Source organism: Malus domestica, chromosome 14 (assembly GCF_042453785.1).
Source record: "Malus domestica chromosome 14, GDT2T_hap1".
In the NCBI taxonomy this organism is placed as follows: domain Eukaryota; kingdom Viridiplantae; phylum Streptophyta; class Magnoliopsida; order Rosales; family Rosaceae; genus Malus; species Malus domestica.
The window spans coordinates 20,182,305-20,208,525 of NC_091674.1; the positions used below are offsets into that span (position 1 = coordinate 20,182,305).

The window sequence follows — 26,221 nt, forward strand, 5'->3', positions numbered from 1 at the left end:
TTGGTTGAAGAACTTCCGATACCGAAGTTAGAATTTAGAGAGAAAAGTATTTAGAAAATTTTTGGAGTTTTGCAAGAGTGTGGACCTAGGTTTTTAGAGAAAATGAAGTTCAATATATAGAGCATGGCCGGCCCTCTTGGGAGAGAGTGGCTGGCCTTTTGGGTAATTTTTGAGTGTAATGGGTGATTTATTTGGCAATTAATGGATTAATTAGGTAATTAATCCATTAATTGGCCAATTAACTCAATTTATATGGAATGTTTTGAAGGTTATGGAATAATTACCTTGTAGGGAATATAAGATGAGGATGAATGAAATAATTTTGAATTTGTTACCTTTTTTGGGTACTTTTGACTTGATTGAGGGATGATTGTCCACTGTTCGCGCGTAGGAAATCTGATGTGTCTCAAGGGTAATTTTGTCCTTTTCACCCAAAAATCCACACGTCGCCTTATGATTATTTTTTGCTCCATAATTTCTAACCACACGATATATAATAAACGGATGTGATTTGAGGATATTCAGAATTGTCACAAAGAGGATCGGAGAGGATTCTCATTCCATGAAAAATGCGAAAAGTCTTCGTTGGCCGTTGGGGGAGGGGGAGCGAACGACACACCGTTGAGAACATAACGGGTAGGCCCAATAGCCTAGAATCCCATAAAACATGGTTAGAAGGTAGAAAGTAGAGAGGGGATCAAGACTTCCAAAGCGGGTCGTTTTTAACAGTTTGAGGATCCAAAACCGACCCAAAGTAGTTGGGATCTCAAATTCCGATAAGCAAGAGACGCAGACGCTTTAACGTTCGAATTCACCAACCCCTCACCCTATTTAGCAACACAGGTCACCTGGTCGGATCAGCCTCTCTCATTTCTTCAACCTACTTTTTTTTCTTTTTTTCTTTTTTTAATTTCTCATTTTCCAATTATTTATCTGCCCATTTGAGTTTTAGCACATTTTGATTGAACGTAAGTTTACCTCTCTGCTTTTTTTTTCAGTCTTGCATTTTCTGGGTTTCTTTGAGAAATTGCGACAGATTTTTGTGTATATATCTTTTGAGTTTATGGCTTAGTTGATGGTTTTCATTGTCCCTAATCAGTATTAATCTCGAAATTATGAAGGTTAATGGATTGTGGTCAGATCTCAAAATTATGGGTTCATACTGTTTTTGCATCTCAATTTCTTTGGCTGACTTCCTTGTGGAATTGCGGAATGCAGAAGTGCTTTGGAGGATTATCGGGGAGAGTAGCGTATGGTGTAAATGGCGTCGGGGAGGGAAAGTTTCGACCTTTCAGGACCATTGCTCCTAACGTCCATTGACTGGTGAGACCTTAAACCCCCTCCCCCCCAACAAACACACACGCAATTTCTTTCGATAGATGAAGGTTTTTTTTTTTTTTTTACCAAAATGTTATGGAGGAAGTTAAACTAAGAAAAAAGGCGTATGAGGAATGGGTGGTGTGGAGCTGTTTCCTTGTTCTGTGGCGTTATATGCTTGTTACATTATGCAGTCATCGATTCAAGGGTTTTGTATTCCTTGTAATTTGACACAAGGTTTTTATTGGCCAAATTCGAGGGAACTTGTTTAGAAAAACACTTCCAGCATGAATCGATTGCGTCGTTATATGAATTGTGTCCCTTGCGTTATGTCTTTTCTAATTTGAATAATTGACTATGCAGTTCATATGCAGACTTGTGCAAACCAGGTTGAGACTTATCTGTTGTTCTTTTATATTCCGTTAAGTATATCTTTACGAGCTCTGCAACTAGACTCTTAGATGCACTAGTGTCAAATCTAGCAGTTATTCACATTTCCATGTGGTACGTAATATCTCGAAGTTTCTTTCTAACTTGCACGATAAACGTTACTTGTACAAAGTTCATTCACGAAATTTAAGTTGATTGTGTACTTGTCTATCCTTTGTCAATGTTGGTCAAGTTGGGAATTGTTTCTATCTGGAATTCCACTGCTTCCACTACTGTCTCTCAGCGGCTACCTTTTCCTTCTTTTTGAACTTGAAAGATGATATGGGATTTAAACTGTGTGCCATCCTATGCAGGCAGAATACTCAGCATCAAAGATCTGTTGCTGCCTGTTTGGTTCAGGGTGTCTACGTTCTTGAACGGGACCGCCAAGAGGAACGAGAAGGGCCCCAGGCCCTTGCTCCTCCTTGGTGGGAGTTCTTCCATTTTAAGCTGCTCCGTAAGCTTGTGGATGATGTTGGTTTCTCCATCTTTGGTGCCGTATATGAGTTTAAACCTCCACCCTCTCTTTGTAACCATCCATCGGAAGGAAGCCCTTGTTATGTAATTGCTTTCCGAGGCACCATAACGAAGTATGACTCAGTCTCACGAGATCTTGAGCTGGATGTTGAGGTGATCCGAAATGGACTGCACAGGACATCTCGCTTCGAGATTGCTATGCAAGCTGTCCGAAATATGGTTGCTGCATCAGGTCCTTCAAATGTTTGGTTAGCTGGCCACTCCTTGGGGTCAGCCATGGCAATGCTTGCTGGAAAAACTATGGCTAGCTCTGGCAATTATCTCAAATCTTTTCTCTTCAATCCGCCATTTGTGTCGGCCCCAATAGAGAGGATTAAGGATAAGAGAGTGAAGCATGGGCTTCGGATTGCAGGCAGTGTGATTACTGCAGGACTCACTCTTGCTATGAAGGCTAAACAACAACAACATCATCAACACAGAAGTCGACCAGAAAATGAACCATTCACTGCTCTAGCTGCATGGTTCCCTGGTCTATTTGTCAATCCATCTGATGACATCTGCTCTGAATATATCGGGTATTTCGAACACAGGAAGAAGATGGAGGACATTGGAGCAGGGGCCATTGAGAGGTTAGCAACTCAGAATTCTCTAGGGGGTCTACTGATGCATGTGATGGGAAAGAAAGCAGCGCCCGAGCCCCCATTGCACCTCATTCCTTCGGCGAACCTGACAGTTAATTTAACCCCTTCAAGGGATCTGAAAGAAGCCCATGGAATTCATCAATGGTGGAGAGACGACCTGCAATTGCTTTCCGAGGTCCACAAATACAAATAGTTTTCGGTGTTATTATTTTGCCGTGTACCAGTATCTTTGTGTGAGTAGTAAAGCAGCCTCCAAGCTTGTTTACATCAGCCATCATTTTGGAAAGAAAAAAGCAAAGAAATGAGGAAGAAGGGCAATTGGGAGGCTGTTTGGTTCTGATAGTGTGAAGCTGTTTACTAAAGTTTTCGTTGATCGGAGTATGAATGATATTGATTCGATATAAGTTGTTTATTCATTTATTTGATCAGAATGTAAATCAGGATGATTACAACCTAGTACATTATTTTGTATGCTAGTTTATCTTAAACTTTGAAAGTTTGCACTCTCGAAAAGATCCAATTCCTCCAAAATGAAGAGTTGAATTCTTTTTAAGGAAAAGAAAAGAACTTGAAAACTTTGAGTTTTAACGATAAGGATAAAATAAATGGTAAAGTAAATAGTATTATGATTGACCTTTTAATGTAAAAGTGTGATTTTTCGTTAAAGTGAACAATACCGAGAGTTTTTCGTTAAAGTTTCATTCTTTTTATCATATATGACATCAGTTGCTGTTTTGATTCCCCCGTAATTGGTAAACACAAAAATACTCTGTAAAAATGTAACTCCTAATTTTTTTTTCAACTACGAATTATTAAATTATGTCAAAACAGAATTGTTGCTATTGATTGAAGCGATATTAATAAAAACACTTTATAGAGGAACATTTTCAAACTAACCTTGAAATTGTAGAAGCGAGCTTTTAATTTTCTTGGACCACGTATGAATTCGTTACTCGATTGAACCTTCTTGTTCCTAGATGATGCTCCATAGAAATCCATGGCTACTCCCTTCATGGACCGATTGATGCCTTCCGGCGTGCTGATGGCTTCTCTGTTTTTTCCGGACACAGGTGAAATGTGAGTGACAAGGCAAATAATTTAAAGGAAAACTAATGAAAATGACTTGAAAACTTTGAGTTTTAATGATAAGGATAAAATAAAGGGTAAAGTGAATAGTACCAGGATTGACTTTTTAGTATAAAAATGTGATTTTTCGTTAAAGTAAACAGTACCGGTGCTTTTCGTTAAAGTTTCTATAATTTAATAGTTGCCTTTCTTTCTTTTTACCCTTCGTAACCGGGACAGTGTGTGAACAAATGTAGAAATAGTCAAAAAGCAGTATCGAATCCCAATGGCATGACCATGGCTGGAGTCCTGTCCACTGTTTGGGTCTCCACTCAGCCACTGCCATTTTTCTGTTTGTTTTTCTCTTTGTAACCGCCGCGAATCCCGATCATTTTGAAAGTATTTCGAAAATCTGTAAATCGTGTTCACTTATGGTATATTGTGCGAATATAAATTATTATTATTTTTATTTAAAACTAAATACAAATAGTACATACAATATGTACAATGCACAAACACAATTCACTGATTTTCGAAATTCTCACAAAAAGAATTCAGAAAAAATCTTGTTGGAACCCTCCGCGACTCCCAATTTAGTTGTTTTCTGTATTGGTAATAAATCAATCATGAATTGTTACTTGCTAAAGCATTTTCCATTCCGAATATCCCATGACTATGTTTACTCAACTACCATTTACTGGTTGGCTTAAATTTATGTTTCCATTCTCTCACACTAGCTATGGTTCACACTTATAAGGACTTTCGTGTCCTGCAAGAAGATGTTAACATAACAGTATATCAAATTAATCACACATTTTGTTCTAAAATTAAAAAAAAAGAAAAAGAAAAAGTAAACTAATCACACACTTTTCTATGTGCAGAAATTAAAATGTATGATTAGCTTTGAGCATCACGCATTTTCATCTCGTTGTAAGTTTTTTTCGACAGTCACATACAGTTTTATTATAATAGCTTTTTAACCTAATTATATACTGTATTTTGAAAGATTGAAACGCATACTGATATAATTTGAGAGCATTTTTGCTCATCACTATAACTATATTGTATGCTTATCAAACTTTTAATCATCTGCTATGTGTCATTTTACTTACCTTTAATTAACTTTCATATTAAATGTTTAAATGTATAATGAACATAGGGGGTATGCTATCATCGCACCCCTATCTACTTCCTACACACCTCTCTATTTTGGACCGTCGAATCGAATGAATTTAAAAAAAATCAAAAAATAAAAATTAACAAAAGGTGTGAAAAGTAAAAAAAAAATATGTGAATAGAACAGCCATGAACATACCTATAATTTATAGTGGTAAGCTAAATACTCTCATATAACCCGTTCCAAGTAAGTTTTTCTTAGTAAACTCATGCACTTTTCACTTATCCCTATGATTTTATTAACTCAAAGGATCCGCATTTTACGCTTCTGTACATAATTTACTGACATGAGCAGGCTCCAGTCCACAGGCACAGATAGGATCCTAAACTTGATGATTGGAACCTTGGAGTTGGGACCCATTACCTTAAATCACACCTTTAATAAATCCCTCAAGTAATTGGCCAATTATTTTTCTACTTAACCAACTGCAGCACCATAAAATTGGGATTATAGTAATATCTATCAACCTTTACTTAAACACTAATTAATCTCTAAGCCTCAGCATTCATCAAACTCCAGAAAACAAAAGGCCAAAAGCAAAAAACCACCTCTTCAACTGTTCCCACCTTCCCTCTTTTGAAGGCTCACTGCCAACAAGACTTCTAGCTAAAGGCTTCAACTTTATGAATTACAATCACCTAAACACGAAAAAAAACATACTTAGTACTACGGTCACTTGTAAATAACAGATTTTAAATTAGATTCTCGCCGATTAATTATTATTTTTAGTAAATTATGTTGCTTAATCTACCTCCCAACCGTCAGCGTAAATGATTTCGTTTGTTAAAAAACACAAAAAGAGAACCACCCAAATTCCCCCACTAAAACAAAAAACTTGATGCACAACCACATAGCTCCAGCGAACTTAATTGTCAAAAAATTACTACTTTTTTTACACTTCCATTGGTGGATTGGGGTTAACAAATTGGACACCCCAGTTACCAATTTTGGCAAAATCTACAGAAAAAAAACTACTCTTTCCAATTTCACTCACCAAGTAAATATAAGAAAAGCAACAGCTAACAGTGAAAAGCCAACACAGATCCATCACTCACAGCAATGTACACTTCACACGTAGATTTTGCCTCCACATGGTGGGTAAGAAAGTGCATGACCCGAATCCGACCCCCCATCTCCAACCGCGACTCAATCTGCATCGTGGAACCGACGGTTCCGGCGCCGGTGCCCCTCAAACCGCTCAACCCATCTCCGAAAGTGGGGCCCAGTGGGTTCTGGACCATCCCGGAAGCCCGATTGGGATCGGAGACCGGGAACGACTGGGCGGCGAAGGTGGCGGCCATGAACTGGGTCTGACCCGCTTCGATCTTGCCGGCGGGTATGAACATGAACCCGACTTGGCTGCCGGAGTAGATAAGCTGGAGAGTGCTGTCGTAGTGGCTGAAGGCGGCGCGGTTGGGGTTGTGGACGGAGACGTATTGGGAGAAAGTGAAGTTGACGGTGGAGTTTTGGATGGAGAAGGAAGGGAGCTGGACGGCGGAGACAGAGATTTTGGGGTCTTTGGGCTTGAAGACGGTGAAGTAGACGATGAGGATGACGATGACGACGAAAATTAGGAAGATGGTGGCGACGATGCAGGAGGCGAGGTTCGTACGGCCGGACGGCGGCGGTTTGGGCCGCTGTGGCCGCTGAGGCTTGCTCATGGATGATTAAATGAGCTTAATTGGGGAATTAAGAGAAGCGGTGGGATCTTAGAGAGAGAGAGAGAGAGGGAGAATTTAGGGGAGTGTTTGGATGTGGGTTTGTATTATTGTAGTGGTAAGAAAGAGTGAGGGGGTGAGGAAAAATGTGGGAAAGATGAAAGTGATGGTAACATGTCTTTGTTGAGAGTTGGGACAAAAGTCTGAAATTGTGAAAGAAAGAGAGGGAGAGAGACTTTGTCTTTTTCTTTTATGTTTTATAAATTTTGGAGGGTATTTATTTTTTTTTAAATTTACGTCTTCAAATTAAACCTGATCGATAATTTAAATTCATAATTTTGTCGTAAAAACATTTTAGGTTGTTAAATTGTTGGATTGGAGAAACATTTATGTGAGAATAGCGCTATTCATACACTCATTTTTATTTCTTATATATATTTTTTTAAATTTTTGGTCGTCAGATCGAATGAATTAAAGAAAATCAATGATAAAAAATAAAATAATATGTGAGAAGTAAAAATGAATGTCTTAATAGCACTATCCTTCTTTGAACTTGGACTCTCTATGAGCTCATTTGAATGTGTTTTTAAAATGACTGATAGCATTTTTAAAGAAAATGTTTTTTAGTTTCAAAAGCACTTAAAGTGCTTTCTAGAAAGCACTTTAAGTGCTTTTTCTATAATTTACTTGCATTTTTACTAAGGATTGATTCCAAAAACATTTTGACCAAGAGTACTTTCAATCATTTTAAAAACACATCCAAATAAGCATTATATTGTTTGGTGCAGTGTTGGTTTTACAAATTTAATATGAATAGAGATTGTAACTCCACGCATTTTAAGAAAATGTTAGAAATCTCTTTTTTGTTTCCCCAGCTCACGCCTCCAATAATTTTTAGCTAAAAGAGAATCTTCGGTAAGAGTGTCACACTATCAGATATGTAAGGTAAGTTAGTAAGACGTTGTCAAGTTGACACAAACAAAATTAACCAAAAAGCCAGACAAACTTGAGCAACAACCAATTTTGAGTTATATTCATGTTAAATTAGCCAAAGTATCAAAGTGAAGTAAAAACAAATAGGGACAAATCAAGATGGAGACTTTTTAGCCCATCTCCAACCGATCCGGCCATAGGATTATAGGGCTAAAAATAGCCCGAAATGACACGAAAATTGTCTCCAACCGAGGGCTAGGCCAAATGGCTCATGGGTCCCACCGGACCAAAATTTTGCAATCAGGCCAATCGGCTGCCTCGAACTAGCCAGCCTCGGACCCGCCCAATGGTTCAAATCCATCGGCTACTTGGCGTCAGCATGACGCCAGACATCAACATGACACCAGGCGTCAACATGACGCTAGCTAGCAACGGCTAGCTGACGCTAGGTTACCGTTGGATTTGAATTTTTTTATTATTTGGACAAGATTTAAAAAATAAAAAATAAAAAATTCTAATTTTTTTTCCTATAACTACATAAGCCATTAAACAATATTAAACAACATTAAACAATATTAAACAATATTAAACAACATTAAATAACATTAAACTTAAACAACATTAAAGAACACAATCTCCACCCTAGTACTACTTGGGGAAATTATTCAAACTTAACCAACATGAAACTTAAACAACATTAAAAAAAAAATTTGACAACATAAAACTTAAACGCATATTCCATGCTTCTTTTGGCCCAAATATGTGCAACAATATCCTGTTGTAAGTACTTGTTTGTGGCACACGAACGTATCATCCTATGGCGTCTCATGTACTCATTTAACTCTGGAGAGTTACTCACATATCAACACGTGACACTCGAAATCCTATCTGAAAAATTATTGAGATTACATATCGACAAGAAATCTAGAGAGTTACTTACTTTAGCGACACGTGTCACTCGAAATTTTATCCGAAAAATTATTGAGATAGTTTAATTTAAGTAATCATATTAATTCAATTAAAATAATAAATTATGTTTGGCCTATAACTTTTTGGCCCTCTCGGTTGGAGACGATTTTTTGTCACAAGGCTATGTTTGGCATATGACCATTTGGCCCTCTTATAATTTGGGTTGTTTTAAGAGAGTTTTAACGAAATATTCTTGATACTGTTTACTTTTAACAAAAATGACATTTTTACTCTAAAAGTCACTCCTAATACTATTCACTTACAACACTTTTTTGTCATTTTGATTAAACCTCAAAGTTTTCAAGTCCTTTTAATTAATTTTCCTTTGTTTTAATCCATGTAGTTCAAACTTAAATAACTATATCTTATAGCTTGTAGCTCAAGGGTTAACTAGTGTTTATTCCTATATCTGAAGTCTTGTGTTTTGCCAAGTGGTTAAGAGCGTTTTTTTTTGCCACTTAGTACTGCAGTCTACTGCTATTTCTCTTTACTTGTAAGTGAGAGAGTTTATATTCAATTCTCGCCAAAGACGAATATGAACTACATTATTGCAAGTTCATTGTGATGTTTAGCTCAATCCCCTCACACCCCTTAGTGTAGATAATACCGTTTGTTTAAAAAAAAAAAAAAGTGTTTATCCTCATATCAACGGTGTTGATTTTTAATTCAGTCAAAGATGTTCGTATTGAGAATAAATTGAGTGGGAACCACAAACTTATGTGGTTTTTTATTTAAAAATTTTGGATAAAATTCGGTGGACGGGTGATTATTTATTAGGATCTTAGTTTTGATAAGTTGATAATTTCTTGCAATGGGGTCCACCTAAGCACCATATTAGGAGATCATGTTCCCTTTAAGTTGATATGCTAATCTCGGTAATTAAATTTAAAAGATTGAAAATGCTTAGGAATTGAGTTCATAGCAATCATGATATGCAAGTTGAAGTCAAATCAAATTCGATGCTGCAGCTCCTGTTTCAACATAATATTCTTGATTTTATTAGAATTATTTGTAGCTCTGTAGAAAATTTTTGTTGTAATTTACTTCTGGGGTAAAAAAAGTAGATGAAACAATTCAAAATCACTTTATTCAAAAGCACTTTTCCCTGGCTTTGTACTGGTGCTCGTACAGGGCCAAAGAGTTGGTTTCAATTATCAAACTGACGAAAAACTCACATGGGTTTTGGCATCATTGAAGGTTAGCATTGCAGCAATGTTGAGTTTAGAGTATGGAGAAAAACTTGCGCAGTGGAAACCGGACCACGTGTATTGCCTGACTGCTTAGGAACCACTTGTATTTTAGGGGTTTAGCTTGAATCCTTTAACCCCACCAGGAATTGGGCAACCCTACCGAAATTTCTCTGGTTAGTTTGAGCATGTAGAGATGGTAATCATAGGCGAGAAGATGCCATGTCTTCTGGCCTCCCTTCTTTAGAGGAACAATGCCAGTACAGAAAATAATGGAAATTAGAAGAGAAGTTTCTAACTTCCTATTTTCTGATCAAACTGCAGTCTCTGGTTTTTTTTTTTTAAAAAAAAAACCTCCATTAAACAGTCTATCTAAATCACGCATCGATGAGAAAATTAGCAACTATCGACATGTCAATAGACGTGCAGTTCCGATCTTCAAATCCTTAAGCTACATATGAATGTAAACAGCAGACCCTAAACTATTTTCGTAAAGTAGTATCAGGCCAGGAAATAAATTCAATGCAGGAATTCTTGAGCTCCCTACTTGCGAAACGCTTCCTGTAAACCATAAATAGGAAATGATCTTATTCATGACCATCTTAAAAAACAGTTGACAGAAGTCTTTGTATTATCTCCATCAGTTGACAGAAATGAAAGCGAAAGTTTCAGGCTTATTGTATGAAACTACATAAGCCATCAACACTTCATACAAGCTTGCAGTCCATCCGAAAATGGACTGGTCATTCATTCAATACATACATATATGTACCTATCATATAGGAATTTACTTTGTAAGCTTGTCGAGCTGGGAATCCATGACCTCGGAGACGGCTTCAAGAAATGCAGCTTCACTCATGCCCGGGAGCAAGGAATCCTGAGCTTCACGCACTATCTCCTCAATCACTGACTCCTTGTTTATATTTTCTCTGCACATGAGGCTCCCAATGGCAAAAGGGGTGAGACCTCTCTGTACCCCTTTCTTCAGAAGCATGGTGGAGATACGGAGCGTGCGGGCACACTCAACTGGAATGTCCCACCCGTAAAATTTCAAAAGTGCAATATCTTGTTCAGCATCCATAGAATTTATGTACTCAATGGTGTCAGGAGAATAAGCCTGGCGAGCTTGTGGCCAATAAAGCCAATCGAAAGTGCAATCTTCAAACTGCAGAGACAGCGAACTGAGCTTATGAGTTAAAGAATATAACCAATCATATATACTAGAAATCTTGTTGAAAAAAACGTGTATGGAAATCATTCTGGCAGGTAAAGAAAAAACACCAAATAACGACAACGTTCACATGACCATTACTACAACTATTTAGATATGAGACTGCGGAAAACAAATAAAAAACATCTTAAGTTGAAAAACTCATTTATGCATTAGACAATCTTTCCCAACCTAAACATTAGCTATTGTTGTAGTCGAATTTTCAACCTGTTTGTCCAACATGAACCCTACTTTTGGCACACCTAAATTACATTGCATCCACACATGGAGATTGAGTGAAACTATATGTCGTATTGAAAATTCTACTGTTAGAGTTTCATGATTTGCACAAAATTATGGAAGGAAAGAGAAGGCAAAACAATGATGCGAACATTTAAAAATATCACTAAGATAGGAACGAAAGAACACGCACTTACATTCTCTGGAAGGCAGTACCCATGGTCAATAGGAATGAGCTTTATCTTACCATCTTCCCCTTTTCTAAACAAAATATTCCCAGCATGCCTGTCTGCATTTGCCATTCTTATATCAAAAACGCTAATCTTGTGCACCTCCTCTGCCGGGAAACGACTAGGACCCATGTCCTCACAACTTCCATCATTCTTCATGAAAACTTGCAATGACCCCATCTTAACATTCTTTGATGAGCAATCATACCCTTGCGGATGATTAAATGCTTTATGCAAGCACCTAACCAAAATGGTCGGAGGCACCCCAGCAAAGCCAATAGTCTCGTTTGATAAATTGCGAGGCCCGCTCTTGGGATGATCCAACAAGTATGCTGCCACTTCCCTCACGGATCCTTCTCCTACCCTTGTTCCCCTTTTCAAACCCTCACCATCCGGGGATGCGGGCAAGCCATGGGGATTGTTCACTGCATTAGGCTCCTCATCCACGGGCTTGAAAACAGAAACAAACTCCTGGAAGGAATCTTGCATGAAATAAGTTCCTCCAGTGCCTTCAGATGACCTAATAGGTTGGTTGCCCTTCCTCAAACCATTAAATGTGGAATTCAGCATGTCCCAGGCATAAGAGGGAAGCTTAACCTTGGGATTCACAACAATTGGTTCCAACAAGAAATCCGGATTGCGATAAGGTAACTGCCATGTTACAACTGGAACCCTCTCGGATCGGTGGTTGACCACTCCATTGACCTCTTCTCTGCATTCATCAGAAAGCGGTGCCACAACTGAAAGCTCCAAATCTTTATCATAATGCTTAGCCCTAACCTTGGCAGATTTCTGAACCACCAAGTGAATGACATCATCATTGTTCTTACAAATATCATCAATGAGCCTCTGGTCATCAAGCTTTTCACCATTGCAGAAAAGTTCCTGATCCTCGGGATCATAAGCCTTCCCCTTCTTTAAAACCCGTTGCTTGAGGTACCCGACATTTCGATGTCTATCAACATGGAAATCAAATTCCTTCCCACCAATGGTGCTAACAGTGATATGCAAAAGATCAGAAAGCCTAAGAACCAAATGCAACACATTCTCACCAGTGATGCCATAGTTCTTAATGAGAGAATCGTTCCGGGCCAATTCCCTGCCTTCGAAAACAAGCTTCTGCTTCTTCACCACGAAACCTTTGCACGTTTGGATCCTTAGCTTCACCGAAGCAATGGAATCGGACTCCAAAACGCGCATAGGGATCACGGAGCCAGCAACCCTGAGATACAACATGATTGATTCACTAGAGCAATGCCCCAGCTGGCTTTCGAAAAACCCAGCAGCAGCAGAATGTCCCGGGCTCAGGGCAACATCAGCAAGAGACATTTTTCAAAGATTCAAACTTTTTTGTTCTTCCTTCAAATTCAAACCCCCCCAAATCGAAAATAAAAAACCAGGACCCTCCTTTCTTTTTATTTTTATATTTGCCTACCGATATTCAAATTCAAGGCGCTTCAAACCCAAAGCCCTTTGATCACATTGATCAAAAACCCAAATGCTAAATTAATTCGAAAACAAGACCCAAAAAACCAAATTCTGTACAAACAGAACCAAACCAAACCAAAAGGGAAAAAAATCCAAAATCCCCAGAAAGAATTGAACTTTGCAAATCCAAAATTCAAAAGCCCCGGGATTCAAGAGAAACCCTCTGATTAATCAAACCCAGATCGCTAAATCAAATTAAAAATTAACAAAAAATGTAAAACTCCAACTTGTTCTTGAAAGCTCCCACAGATATTCAGTCGATTCAAAATCCAATCACGATGTGAAAGTTGGGCTCTTCAGAAATTAGGACACACAATTGGGAATTCTTCTCTCCAAATCGAAAAGTTAATCAGATGATCAATGCGCGGATAATCGAATAAACTCTCACAAAAAAGAATGGGGGCAAAGAATCGCAATTTGAGGAGAGAGTGGATTCTTACCTTAAGGGAAAGAATCAAATGAAATGGGCAAAGGATGAGAGCTTAAATTGCATGACCATTTCAGGGGTGGCGATTAATTGCCGAGTAATTCAGCCGATATTTTGCATTTTCCCAGAATGAGTCTAAGCTCCCGCGATCTTCTCTCCCGAATTTTTCTGGGTCCGATTATTTTGTCGTCGATAAGAGAGAGAGAGAGTGAAAGACTGAAGAACGAGGAGAGAGAGAGAGGGGACGAAATTATAACCGTTGGCTTTTTATAAAAGTTTGACCAGAACGACTATAACGGGAGAAGTGCTTGCCGGTTTTTAGTGTTTTGAAAAAATCCGAGATACCGACGACCGGTAACTGTTTTTTGTAACGGCCGTTTGTTTGTTTGTCTTGTGGGTCGGGGAGCACATTTAGGTGGTAAATAGTAACTTCCCGGGAAAATGAAAAGAGGGAAAGGAAAAAAACAAAAAAAAATGTTATTCTTACCCTAATATCTTATGTTCCTACCCATCTTGTTACGAATTTTTAAATTACAAATTTGTCCATATTGCAGCGACGACCGCAATTCGTCTCTCTGTTGCTACTATTCCTTTTTGCTGACAGTTCGTCGTTTCTCGGCGGGGTGGTTCTGCTGCTGCTGTATTTGAGCAGCGACATGTAGGTTAGCAGGCTTCAATGCAGCTGTTCTTTCATTGACAACATCCATGTCAAAATCTATTAGAAACATACAACATCCACATGGTTAAAGTTGAAAATAGCAGACAGATAAATTAATTGATGTTGAGTAGCTAGACAATACTATACGTCAATGACAATGCGAATTGCTATGCATCTCAAAAAGGACATTCAAATTGGAATTTGGAAAGGAAACATGGTTTTTTTTCTTTTTTTTTTCCGGTTTTTTTCCGGTTTGGTCATATTCTTTTTTTAAGAGAAATTTATCTCTAATTATATATAGGGTTATTTTAGGAATAATAGTGGGTGGAAAAATAACATTTTAATTTTTTAACTTTTTATAATGGGTGTAAATATAACGTGGGTGGGGAAATAAGACAATAGGGTGGGTTTAGCAACTCTAAAAAATCAGATTATTATTATGACAAATAATAATGGGTAAATTATACAAAACTACCTCAACTATTGGGTCAATCACAGTTTCATACCCCATATTTAAAACATTTCAATGTCATACGCTATCTTCGAATTTGTTGCAATGTCATATATTCCGTCAGTTTGTCTGTCAAACTTTCTGTTAAGTGCTGACGTGGCTTTAGGCGGGACCCACTCCCTATTAAAAATTAATTAAATATTGAAAAATAATTTTTTTATTGTAAATTACACAAAACCACCTCAACTATTGGGCCAGTCACAGTTTCATACCCCATCTTTAAAAAATTTCAATGTCATACCTCATCTACGAATTTGTTACAATTTCATACTTTTCGTCAGTTTGCCTGTCAATTCGTTCGTTAAATAGTGATGTGGCTTGAGACGGGGCCTACTCTATATTAAAAAATAAAAAAAAATCATTTAATTTTTTTTTGCATGGGGAACCCACCCCTTATCCCCCTCACCCTTCTTCCTCGCTCCCGTTTTCCCCCAACCCAAAGCCAGAAACACCCCAAACCCAGATCCCACCCACCCTTTCTTCCTTGTTACCATTCTTCGCCACATCAGCAATCCCATCCACCACTCCCATCCCTTCATTCCTCACCTCCCTCAACGCCCTCTCTCCACCGTACTTGGACAAATCAAGCAGTGCACCTACCGAATTCTCCTTGCTCATCAAGCTCGACTCGGTCGAGAGATCTAGCAAATCTGCCAAAACCTTGGCCCCAGAAACCCTCTGAAATGCTTCCTCGTTTTCCTCGCACCCGGTCACCTACACGATCACCGTCATGGCGTCTTCCGCTCTCCCTTCCTTTTCTCCCTCTCCAATCTCGCCGTGCTAGACCCCTCATCCAACCGACTATGCGGCAAAATTCCACCTTAAATTCTTAACCTCAAACAACTAAACCACCTATGTCTCACAGATAACCAGCTCTCCTATCACATCCCGACCCGGGGCGGATCACTTCCCAAGTCCGGTCCACCACCGTAGCATGATATTGTCTGCTTTAGGCTTACCATTCCCTTATGGTTTTGTTTTTTGGAAACTCATAAGCAACTTCTTAGTGGGTCACCTATCCTGAGAGTGCTCTAGCTTCTTTCTCGCTTAACTTCGGAGTTCCTACGGAACTTGAAACCAGTGAGCTCCCAAAAGGCCTCGTGCTAGGTAGGGATGAGAATATACATATAAGGCTTACATGATCCACTCACTTGGGCAATGTGAGATGTAACAATCCATCCCCCTTAGGGGCCCGACGTCCTCGTCGACACACTTTCGGCCAAGGATTGGCTCTGAGACCATATTTGTCACATCCCCGCCCAGGACGGATCACTTCCTGAGCCCGCTCCACCACCGTAGCACGGTATTGTCCGCTTTAGGCCCTGACCATGCCATCATGGTTTTGTTTCTAGGAACTCACGAGCAACTTCCTAGTGGGTCACCCATCCTAGAAGTGTTGTGGCCTCCTTCTCGCTTAACTTCGGAGTTCTTACGGAACCCGAAACCAGTGAGCTCCCAAAAGGCCTCATGTTAAGTAGGGATGAGAATATACATATAAGGCTTACAAGATCCACTCCCCTGGGCGATGTGGGATGTAACAATCCACCCCCTTAGGGGCCCGACGTCCTCGTCGGCACACTTCCGGCTAGGGATTGGCTTTGATACTAATTTGTCACATTCCGACCCGGGACATATCACTTCCGGAGCCCGCTCCACCACCGTAGCACGATATTGTCCGCTTTGGGCCCTGACCATGCCAATACATCCCACATTGCCCAGGGGAGTGGATCTTGTAAACCTTATATGTGTATTCCCATCCCTACCTGGCACAAGGCCTTTTGGGAGCTCACTGGCTTCGGGGTTTGTAGGAACTTCGAAGTTAAGCGAGAAGGAGGCCAAAACACTCTCAGGAGTTGCTTGTGAGTTCTTAAAAATAAAACCGTGAGGGAATGGTAAGCCTAAAGCAGACAATATCGTGCTACGGTGGTGGAACGGGCCCGGGATGTGGTGGACCCAGGCAGGGATGTGACAAATGGTATCAGAGCCAATCCATGGCCGAAAGTGTGCCGACGAGGACGTCGAGCCCCTAGGGGGGATGGATTGTTACATCCCACATCGCCCAGGGGAGTGGATCCTGTAAGCCTTATATGTATATTCCCATCCTTACCTAGCATAAGGCTTTTTGGGAGCTCACTGGCTTCAGGTTCCGTAGGAACTCCGAAATTAAGCGAGAATGAGGCCAGAACACTCTCAGGATAGGAGACCCACTTCGAAATTGCTCGTGAGTTCCCAAAAACAAAACCGTGAGGGAATGGTAAGCTCAAAGTGGACAATATCGTGCTACGGTGGTGTAACGAGCCCGCGATGTGGTGGACTCGGGCCGAGATGTGACAAATGGTATTAGAGCCAATCCTTGGCCGGAAGTGTGCCGACGAGGACATCGGGCCCTTAAGGGGGGTGGATTGTAAGATCCCACATCGCCCAGGGAAGTGATCCTTATATGTATATTCTCATCCCTACCTAGGACGAGGCCTTTTGGGAACTCACTGGCTTCGGGTTCCGTTAGAACTCCAAAGTTAAGCAAGTTTGCGCGAGAGTAATCTCAAGATGGGTGACCCACTGGGAAGTTCTCGTGTGAGTTCCCAGAAACAAAACCATGAGGGAATGGTAAGCCTAAAGCGGACAATATCGTGCTACGGTGGTGGAATGGGCCTGGGATGTGGTGGACCCAGGGTCGGGATGTGAAAAATTGCTATTAGAGCCAATCCTTGGTCGGAAATGTACCGATGAGGACGTCAGGCCCCCAAGGGGGGTGGATTGTTACATCCCACATCGCCAAGGGGAGTGGATCATGTAAGCCTTATATGTATATTCCCATCCCTACTTAGCACAAGGCCTTTTGGGAGCTCACTGGCTTCGAGTTCCGTAGGAACTCTAAAGTTAAGCGAGAAGGAGGCCAGAACACTCTCAAGATGGGTGACCCACTGGGAAGTTGCTCGTGAGTTCCCAAAAACAAAACCATTGAGGGAATGGTAAGCCCAAAGTGGACAATATCGTGCTACGGTGGTGGAACGGGCCCGGGATGTAATGGACCCAGGCCGGGATGTGACATTCTGGTAACCCATCTCATTGCTCTATTCCCACTCCAAGGGTTCGTTTTACAGAGCATACATAAATCTCGTCCTCTACCGCAACGACTTTTCTTATAACCTCAAATCTCTCCCTCGCTCGAACCCGACCAGATCCGCCCCGTCTTCCCCAATTTCCGTCTCGAGATCCAAACGGACCCAAAATGTAGGGCTTTTAGGTGGGTTGAGAGCTTTTTGGGTCAGATCTCCGTTGAAGAACAACTTGGCGGCACTAAGTCGCGATGATTTTGAAGTTCTGAATGTATTGGGCAAGTTGGAAAATGGTTTTGGTTGTTGATCTGGGATTCGGCGGTGAGGAATGTCGGTGATGAAGATGAAGTTCTACATTGTTTATTTTAGTTTTAAAATAAAATATTAATTTTTAATATTTTAATAATTTTTTAATAGATAGTGGGCCCTGTCTCAAGCCATGTCATTATTTAATGGAAGAATCGACAGACAAATTGACAAAATGTATGAAATTGTAACAAATTCATAGATGAGGTATGACATTGAATTTTTTTTTAGATGAGGTATAAACTGTGACTGACCCAATAGTTGAGGTAGCTTTATGTAATTTACCCTTTTTTTTAAATGGGTGACCTACCCATTCTTCCCCATCCACCCCTTTTCTCCATTCTCTTATCTGCAACCCCACCCACCATTCTCTCCTCTGCAACTCGTACCCACCCTCCATTCTTTCATCTTCATCGTTGACTCCATCCACCAACGACCATCCTCTATGGCTTTGTGCCTCCTTCTATGGCAAAGTCTAGCAAACCCTAAACTCTAATTGTCTAACCTTCAAATCAAACGATATAAAAGACTCGGCAGCGGTGGTGGGCGCGGGATTGATGCTACGTTTTGCTGGGCTTGAAGATGGTGCTAGGCTGTAGGAGCAGAGGCGGTTTGGACTTCGATTATTCGTCTTCGGCTCGATTTCAGCGGACATGGTTGCTGGTTAAGAATGGGAAAATGAGAAATTTCTCTTTTGTCGTTACCAGTGTTGCTTGGTTACCATGGTTGGATTGCTGTGGGTTGCAGAGGAGAGAATGAAGGGTGCATGTTTCAAAAGTTTGGGGTCTTCGGCAAGCTTGAAGTCGAGATCAAAGCCGAGAGAGATGTGGGAGTGGAAGAAGATGAAGTGAGAGGACTGGAGATAGTGGTCGTCAATGAGCACCATGAGCGGTGGTGGGTTGAGGACTCCAGAGAATGAGAGGCAGATGAAAGGGAGGAGTGTAAAGACACCCACTTGCTACAATGTGCCTCGACACCTTGCCCTTATTTTTACCAACCAGGTGGTGAAATGTAAAGAAGGAACTCATCTTCATGCCACCAACCATATGATGAAATGTACAATCTGTACTCTCCTTCATGCCACAAACCAGGTGATGAAATGTACAACCCGTACTCTAATATCATTTGGCAACTTGCCACTTATGCCATCAACCAGGTGAAGAAGGAACTCATCTTCATGCCACCAACCAGGTGATGAAATGTACAACCCGTACTCTCCTTCATGCCACCAACCAGGTGATGAAATGTATAACCCGTACTCTAGTATCATTTGGCAACTTGCCATTCATGCCACCAACCAGGTAATGAAATGTACAACCCGTACTCTCCTTCGTGCTACCAACCAGGTGATGAAATGTACAACCCGTACTCTAATATCATTTGGCAACTTACCACTCATGCCCTCAACCAGGTGAAAAATGAACTCATCTTCATGCCACCAACCAAGTGATGAAATGTACAACCCGTACTCTAATATCATTTGGCAACTTGCCACTCATGCCACCAACCAGGTGAAGAAGGAACTCATCTTCATACCACCAACTAGGTGATGAAATGTATAACCCGTACTCTCCTTCATGCCACAAACCAGATGATGAAATGTATAACCCGTACTCTAATATCATTTGGCAACTTGATATTCATGCCACCAACCAGGTGATGAAATGTGATGAAGGAACTCACCTTCGTACCACCAACCAAGTGATGAAAGCAACTCACCATTCATTCCACCTACTAGAAGACGAGTGGTACAACTTGTACATGTGAACTCCTAGCATTCACAAATAATAAAAAACCCTCAAGCTTAACAACTCAACTAGGGGAACACTTATGCCCAACAAGAGTTATAGTCACCAAGAGGGTTGATACCGTCGAGACGAAGCTGATCACCGCTAACGTTGATGCCCCTCAGCTTTTCCTGGAGCTTCTTCCCAACTGGAACGGTCAGGATTTCCGAGAACGGTCAGGAATTCCAGGAGCTTCGATGCCGACTGGCGGTGGAGGAATCGACGGAAAAATCCTTTCCGGGATGTGTCTGTCAAGGTCAGATATTCCCTGTGGAATTCACCTGGGTTTGTTGGTGTTCTTCAACAAAGACGTCTCCAGAAGAGCAATAGAAGCAAACCCAGAATGCGGCTCGTGCCAGAGAGGGATGTGAGTGGAGTATATGAGGATGAGGGATTTTCTTGTTGTTTCAGCTGCAAAGAGATGCAATCAGAGATTCCATGGCTTCCTTTACTACAACCTCTCCACCCACTACTTCTCTCTTTCCAGGAAGCATATAATGCGATGAACAAGACGAACTATGGCGAAGCTGTTTTTCTTGTTTTTTTGTGTGATTGAAATATACAAAGTAGATTACCCCCAAAATAAAAGAACGCAGACACATAGTAGGTTTTTTTTTTTTTTTTTTCTGGGTTTTCAAGACGAACTATGGCGAAGCTGTTTTTCTGGGTTTTTGTGATTTTGCAGATTCACAGTGGAGGTGAAAAATTAAGAGAGAACCGACATAGCTTTTCGTGTCGTTTCCCACAGACGACGCCAAATGTTGATGCACAAAACCAGAAGTCTTGGAACAATGTAAATCCGACCGTGAATCTACAAGTAATGTAAATAGCACAAGATGTATCGTGGTTCACCCCAAGGTTTGGGCTACGTCCACACTGAATATGTATTTATCTGAGTGAGAGAGAGGATGAGCTCTGTAATGTGAGAGCTTTGAGAGGGGGTGAGAGGCCTAGGAATTAGCCTCTGAGGGTGAGAATGAGCCTCTCCCAATTGTGAGGGTGAGGGGTCCTTTTATAGAATAAGGACTCCTCACTTATTACATATTCACCCCTTCCTTTATTACATAATTACATTTAAGTCTCCCGAGTATTTATACGAGGTCTAAATACGATGCCCTAAATATGGTATAAACAGTTAGGGTTTAGGGTTTAGGACAACTAAATAATTACATAATTACATTTAAGTCCCCCGAGTATTTATACGAGGTCTAAATATGAGGCCCTAAATACGAGGTCCAAAGCTTCACCAACAAAAGCTTCATCAATGGAGGACAACTATAAATTCTCAAAAGCTTCACATTATCTTGATCAAGATAGTGTGAAGCAAAATCAATTCATGGTACCCAACAAAAGCTTCAACTCCAAAGCTTGACCCACACAAGCTTCACCCACAAAAGCTTCACCTACAAAGCTTTAACACAAAAGCTTCACCTACCAAAGCTTCACACTATCTTGCTCAAGATAGTGTGAAGCAAAATCAATTCATGATGCCCAACAAAACTTCAACATCAAAGCTTCACCTACAAAGCTTCAACTCCAAAGCTTCACCTACAAAGCTTCAACTCCAAAGCTTCACCTACAAAAGCTTCAACACAAAAGCTTCACCCACAAAGCTTCAACACAAAAACTTCACCCACAAAAGCTTCAACACAAAAGCTTCACCCACAAAAACTTGACCCATAAAAGCTTGACCCACAAAAGCTTCACCTACAAAAGCTTCACCCACAAAAGCTTCACCTACAAAAGCTTCACTCTCAAAAGCTTCACCCACAAAAGCTTCACCCACAAAAGCTTGACCCATAAAAACTTGACCCACAAAAGCTTGACCCACAAAAGCTTCACCCACAAAAGCTTCACCCACAAAGCTTCAACACAAAAGCTTCACCTACAAAAGCTTCACACTATCTTGATCAAGATAGTGTGAAGCAAAATCAATTCATGGTGCCCAACAAAGCTTCAACCTCAAAGCTTCACCTACAAAGCTTTAAAAAAATATATATATATATATATATATATATATATATATTTTTTTTTTTTTCGGAAATTCAAAAATTCAAAAATTCGAAAATGAAAAAATGAAAAAAAAAAATCGAAAAATTTTTTTTTGAAAAAAATAAAAAAATTGCCTAGGCCTCATATTCTTTAGGCCTAACAACTTTCATAACAAATATATATGAAGAAGGAGTTTTGGGCTATCACTTAGAAAGGAAGTGCCTTATTCGTCAACTCCCTCGATCGGAGACTTGGGGGGACTCCTACCATATGCTACTGCACTTTGATACTCGGAAGTCTCACGACCACTCAGTGACTTGGATTTTTCAAGTTTCCAAACGAGAAGTTTTCCTCACTCGGGAAATTAAGGGAGCACTACCTCAACCTATATGCTTCACTCACAAAACCTCAACATACATGCTTCACTCTCAAAGCTTCAACATACAAGCTTCAACAAAAGAAAAAATTCAAAGAACTTAGTGAAGAAGGCCTTGGTGTATTTAACACAATACGTTGAAATGAAGCAAAGCTTGTTTATTGATATCTCTGATAAGTTACAAATATGTACATATACATGAATCAAAATAAACAAACAAGAGGGAGCCTTCACAAAGGTTGCTCATGAGAAGTCTCAGCAGTCGGCAGAGCCCCAGAAAGAGTAGGCACCGAAGGGTGATCATTCGGAGCCTCAGTACTGGGCAGAACCCCAGAAGGAGGAGGCACCGAAGGTTGATCATTTGGAGCTTCCTTACGCGGTACAGCCCTAGAAGACGAAGGCAATAAATGCCTTTGGAACAAACCCACAAACCTCTAATGATCAAGCAAAATCTGACCATCAGATTCCTGCAGCTGGTCAAGCTTCCTCTTCATGTTTGTAGCATAGTCATGTGCAAGCCTGTGCAACTGTTTATTCTCATGTTTGAGCCCTCTGATATCCTGTTTGAGACTTATCACTTTAGCCGCCAATGATTCAACTTGGCGGGTTCGAGCAAATAGACGTTGGGCCATATTAGACACAGAACCTGCACACTGAACACCGAGAGCCGGAGAATCCTTAACAGCCAACTCATTAGACCGTTTGGAAAGTAGTTTGTTATCTTTGGGAGTGAGAAGGTTCCTGGCTACCACCACAGCGGTCATATTATTCTTCATCACAGAGTCCACAACGGTAAGAGAACCAGTAGGGGATAAGAATGATGGGCGTCATATGTTGTCTTGAGAAGGCATGGTTGCCTCTTCACCAAAGTTCAAGTCAAAACGACGGTCGGATGGGCCAAACATTCTCAGAAATGATGAAGGAGAAATGAGGTGCAATAAATCTCTGAAGTAAAAGGAAAATTCCTACAAGCAATAACTCTCTGAATGTACTCCTTGCACACAATTGGTGCCCTTATAAAAGAAAGGGCAATAGGGCCGTTGGTTAAAAAATCGAAGAGGTGCCAATCTCCGGATTCCGAAGAAGCACCACTTTCCGGATTTCGAAGAGGCACCAGTTTCCATATGCAACATCAGCTTCTCGGGTACCACAAATAACTTTGCCAAAGATCTCTGACAAAGTTTAGACACATAAATTTTGAAGGTCCAGCTACCCTACTATTACTTACAAGGGTAAAGGAACAGCACCACTGCTTGATAACTAGAAAGTCCCAATGTGTGTCAACCTCTGTGCTCCGTGGCAAGGCAAACTGGCAAAAATGCCCAACCTTTACTCACATTCGAGAAAACACTCTCAACAAGATTGCTTGCTTAAAAATCGAAGAGGAACCACTCTCTGAATCTCGAGAGCCAGACTCCCAACATGATTACTTTCTAAAAAATCAAAGGGACACGGCTTTCCGAATCTCAAGAGTCAGACTCCCAACAGGATTGCTTTCTCAAAAATCGAAGAGGCACCGTTCTTTGAATCTCAAGAGCCAGATCCCTGACAGGATTGCTTGTTCGAAAACCGAAGAAGCACCGCTCTCTGAACTTCAAGAGCCAGATTTCCTTGGATAAAGCTTGTCTGCAATCTTCACACGCACCATCAGCTTTCCAGATGCCACAGACCATTTTTTCAAAGCACTCTGACAAAGTTAAAACATGTGAAACTTGCAGCTCCCACTACATTGCTATGACCAATAAGGGTAAAGGAATATCATTATTACTTGCTCAAAAATCGAAGAGGCACCGCCCTCCGAATCTCGAGAGCCATACTCCCAACAGGATTACTTTCTCAAAAATCGAAGAGGCACCGCTCTCCGAATCTTAAGAGCCAGACTCTCAATAGGATTGCTTTCTCAAAAATTGAAGATGCACCGCTCTCCGAATCTCGAGAGCCAGATCCCCAACAGGATTGCTTGTTTGAAAACCGAAGAGGCATCGTTATTTGAACTTTGATAGCCAGATTTCCTTGGATAAAGCTTGTCTGCAATCTTCACACGCAACATCAGTTTTCCAGATACCACATACCACTTTTTCAAAGTGTTCTGACAAAGTTAAAACACGTGAAGCTTGCAGCTCCAACTACATTGCTACGACCAAGAAGGGTAAAGGAATAGCACTACTACTTGTTGTTAGGAATACTCCTATATATGTCGACCTCTATCCTCCACAGCCAGGCAAACCTGCAAATAAAAAAAATGCTCAACTTTTCTTCACATCCGAGAGGGCACTTTCAGCAGAGTCTCTCGAAATACTCAGCTTCTTTTTCTCCCGATAATACCTCTACAAACAAGCCACACCAGAGCAAGAGTATCTCATATCATCAGGGTTAAAAGCAAGAGTATCTCATATCATGCTTTTTCCTTATCTTTTCCTTTGGCCTTGTTCTTACTTGCAAGACAAGGAGAAAGGGAGCAGTCAGTCAGCACTTGGAATCAAGCTTCTAGTCAGGAACTGACTGCTTGGAACCCCTTGCCTGATTACTTACCTGACATTGCTCTCGAGTACTCATCTTCAACATCTTATGCTTTCAGAGAAGATACCACATCTGCCTGAGGAACAGATAGAGCAAGTGAGAAGGATACAAGGAAGCATGTGGAGATAAGCATAACAGAACACGTGCTGATACATCCACTACTTTGTCAACATCAAAAGTATCCCATATCATCAGGGTCGAATGTACTCTAGATTTGATGGACTTGTTTTGACCCTCAAATTCTTAAGTCGGCCTTATACTCTGGAGGGAACCAGAAAACCCTCCAGCCCAGTTCAAGAATAAGCCTGTGGAAAGTTACTTCTTCAAAAGCAAAAGTATCTCATATCATCTCTTCTCCATTTGCTTCTCCTTATCCTTGGTGCTATTTACGACACAAGGAGAAAGAGAACAATCAACCGGAAGCCGAAGTCGAACCTCCAATCCAGGTTGCTTGCTTGGAAGTCTGATTGCTTACCTTGTCTGTTACCTCATTCGAAAAATCTCCTAACTCGGTGACTTGGGGGACTCCTACTATAGGGTTTGTATTGCACTTGACCAAGCCCGAAACTACAAGTAAGCTTCAAGTGAAATTGATACATTACCTTGTGCATCTTCATCGGTTAAAGATACCACCCCTAGATGGAGGAAAAATACTTCCAGAGAAGATGCCACATCTACATATGAAACAGATAAGGCAAGTGAAAATGATACCATACTTCAGTACTTAGAAGTTTCGTGATTACTCAATGGCTTTGATCTTGCAAGTCCCCAACCGAGGAGCTTCCCTCACTCGGGAACTTAGGGGAGCACTGTTTGTACCATACTTAACCAATCCCGAAACTACTGAGCACCGGTCAACGTTATACCATCGAGGACCTAGAAGAGTTTCCCTCTAACCAGGAGGCCAATCATAGCACAACACATGTCGACATCAGAAGCCAATCATAGCGCGACACGTGTCAACATCAGAAGCTAATCACAACACGACACGTGTTAATGTCAGAATGAAACTAAAAACTCTCTTCTATAAATAGAAATCATTCTCTCACAATATTTCCTAATGTCATTTGTACTAAATCATTCACTTGTACTCACTAAATGAGAGCTTGAACCTATGTACTTGTGTAAACCCTTCACAATTAATGAGAACTCCTCTACTCCGTGGACGTAGCCAATCTGGGTGAACCACGTACATCTTGTGTTTGCTTCCCTGTCTCTATCCATTTACATACTTATCCACACTAGTGACCGGAGCAATCTAGCAAAGGTTACAAACTTAATATTTTCTGTTGTACCAAAGTCCTCGCTGATTTTGTGCATCAACATAAGGTATTTGGACCTATCATTCCTACACTACCACGCGTGAAGCCCTTTGGCTACAAGTGGGTTTTCGTGAGGAAGCGTAATGAGAAGAATGAAATAGTGCGATACAAAGCACACCTCGTAGCGCAAGGCTTCTCTTAGCACCCAGAGATTGCTTACGAGGAGACGTATTCCCCCGTAATGGACGTTATAACGTTTCGCTACCTAATCAGTTTGGTAGTTTCCAAAAAACTGAATATGC

General features: G+C 40.7%; 3 protein-coding genes across 9 annotated transcripts; 1 reads left to right on the top strand and 2 right to left on the bottom strand.

Annotated features, from left to right (window-relative positions):
• The first annotated feature begins 525 nt into the window (after positions 1 to 525).
• LOC103404503 (GDSL esterase/lipase At4g10955) lies at positions 526 to 3,377 on the top strand. Of its 4 annotated transcripts, none has more exons than XM_008343439.4 (3): positions 526 to 851; positions 1,219 to 1,323; positions 2,061 to 3,377. In XM_008343439.4, the coding sequence occupies exons 2-3, from the start codon at positions 1,262 to 1,264 to the stop codon at positions 3,055 to 3,057; spliced, it is 1,059 nt and encodes a 352-aa protein (XP_008341661.1). In that variant the 5' UTR covers positions 526 to 851; positions 1,219 to 1,261; the 3' UTR covers positions 3,058 to 3,377. The 4 variants fall into 4 exon arrangements, with proteins under 4 accessions (XP_008341661.1, XP_008341651.1, XP_008341668.1 ...); XM_008343429.4 differs by having other exon boundaries at positions 691 to 968; XM_008343446.4 differs by having other exon boundaries at positions 705 to 843.
• A 262-nt stretch (positions 3,378 to 3,639) lies between these two features.
• LOC103404529 (uncharacterized) lies at positions 3,640 to 6,928 on the bottom strand. Of its 4 annotated transcripts, none has more exons than XM_070812523.1 (2): positions 6,162 to 6,928; positions 3,640 to 3,915 (listed from the first exon to the last, which is right to left on the bottom strand). In XM_070812523.1, the coding sequence occupies exons 1-2, from the start codon at positions 6,765 to 6,767 to the stop codon at positions 3,838 to 3,840; spliced, it is 684 nt and encodes a 227-aa protein (XP_070668624.1). In that variant the 5' UTR covers positions 6,768 to 6,928; the 3' UTR covers positions 3,640 to 3,837. The 4 variants fall into 4 exon arrangements, with proteins under 4 accessions (XP_070668624.1, XP_070668625.1, XP_028948786.1 ...); XM_070812524.1 differs by lacking the exon at positions 3,640 to 3,915 and adding an exon at positions 4,648 to 4,698; XM_029092953.2 differs by lacking the exon at positions 3,640 to 3,915 and adding an exon at positions 5,225 to 5,744.
• A 3,489-nt stretch (positions 6,929 to 10,417) lies between these two features.
• On the bottom strand, positions 10,418 to 13,715 carry LOC103404540 (phosphatidylinositol 4-kinase gamma 2-like). Its single transcript, XM_008343473.4, has 2 exons — positions 11,501 to 13,715; positions 10,418 to 11,018 (listed from the first exon to the last, which is right to left on the bottom strand). The coding sequence occupies exons 1-2, from the start codon at positions 12,860 to 12,862 to the stop codon at positions 10,641 to 10,643; spliced, it is 1,740 nt and encodes a 579-aa protein (XP_008341695.1). The 5' UTR covers positions 12,863 to 13,715; the 3' UTR covers positions 10,418 to 10,640.
• Between the last annotated feature and the right edge of the window lie 12,506 nt (positions 13,716 to 26,221).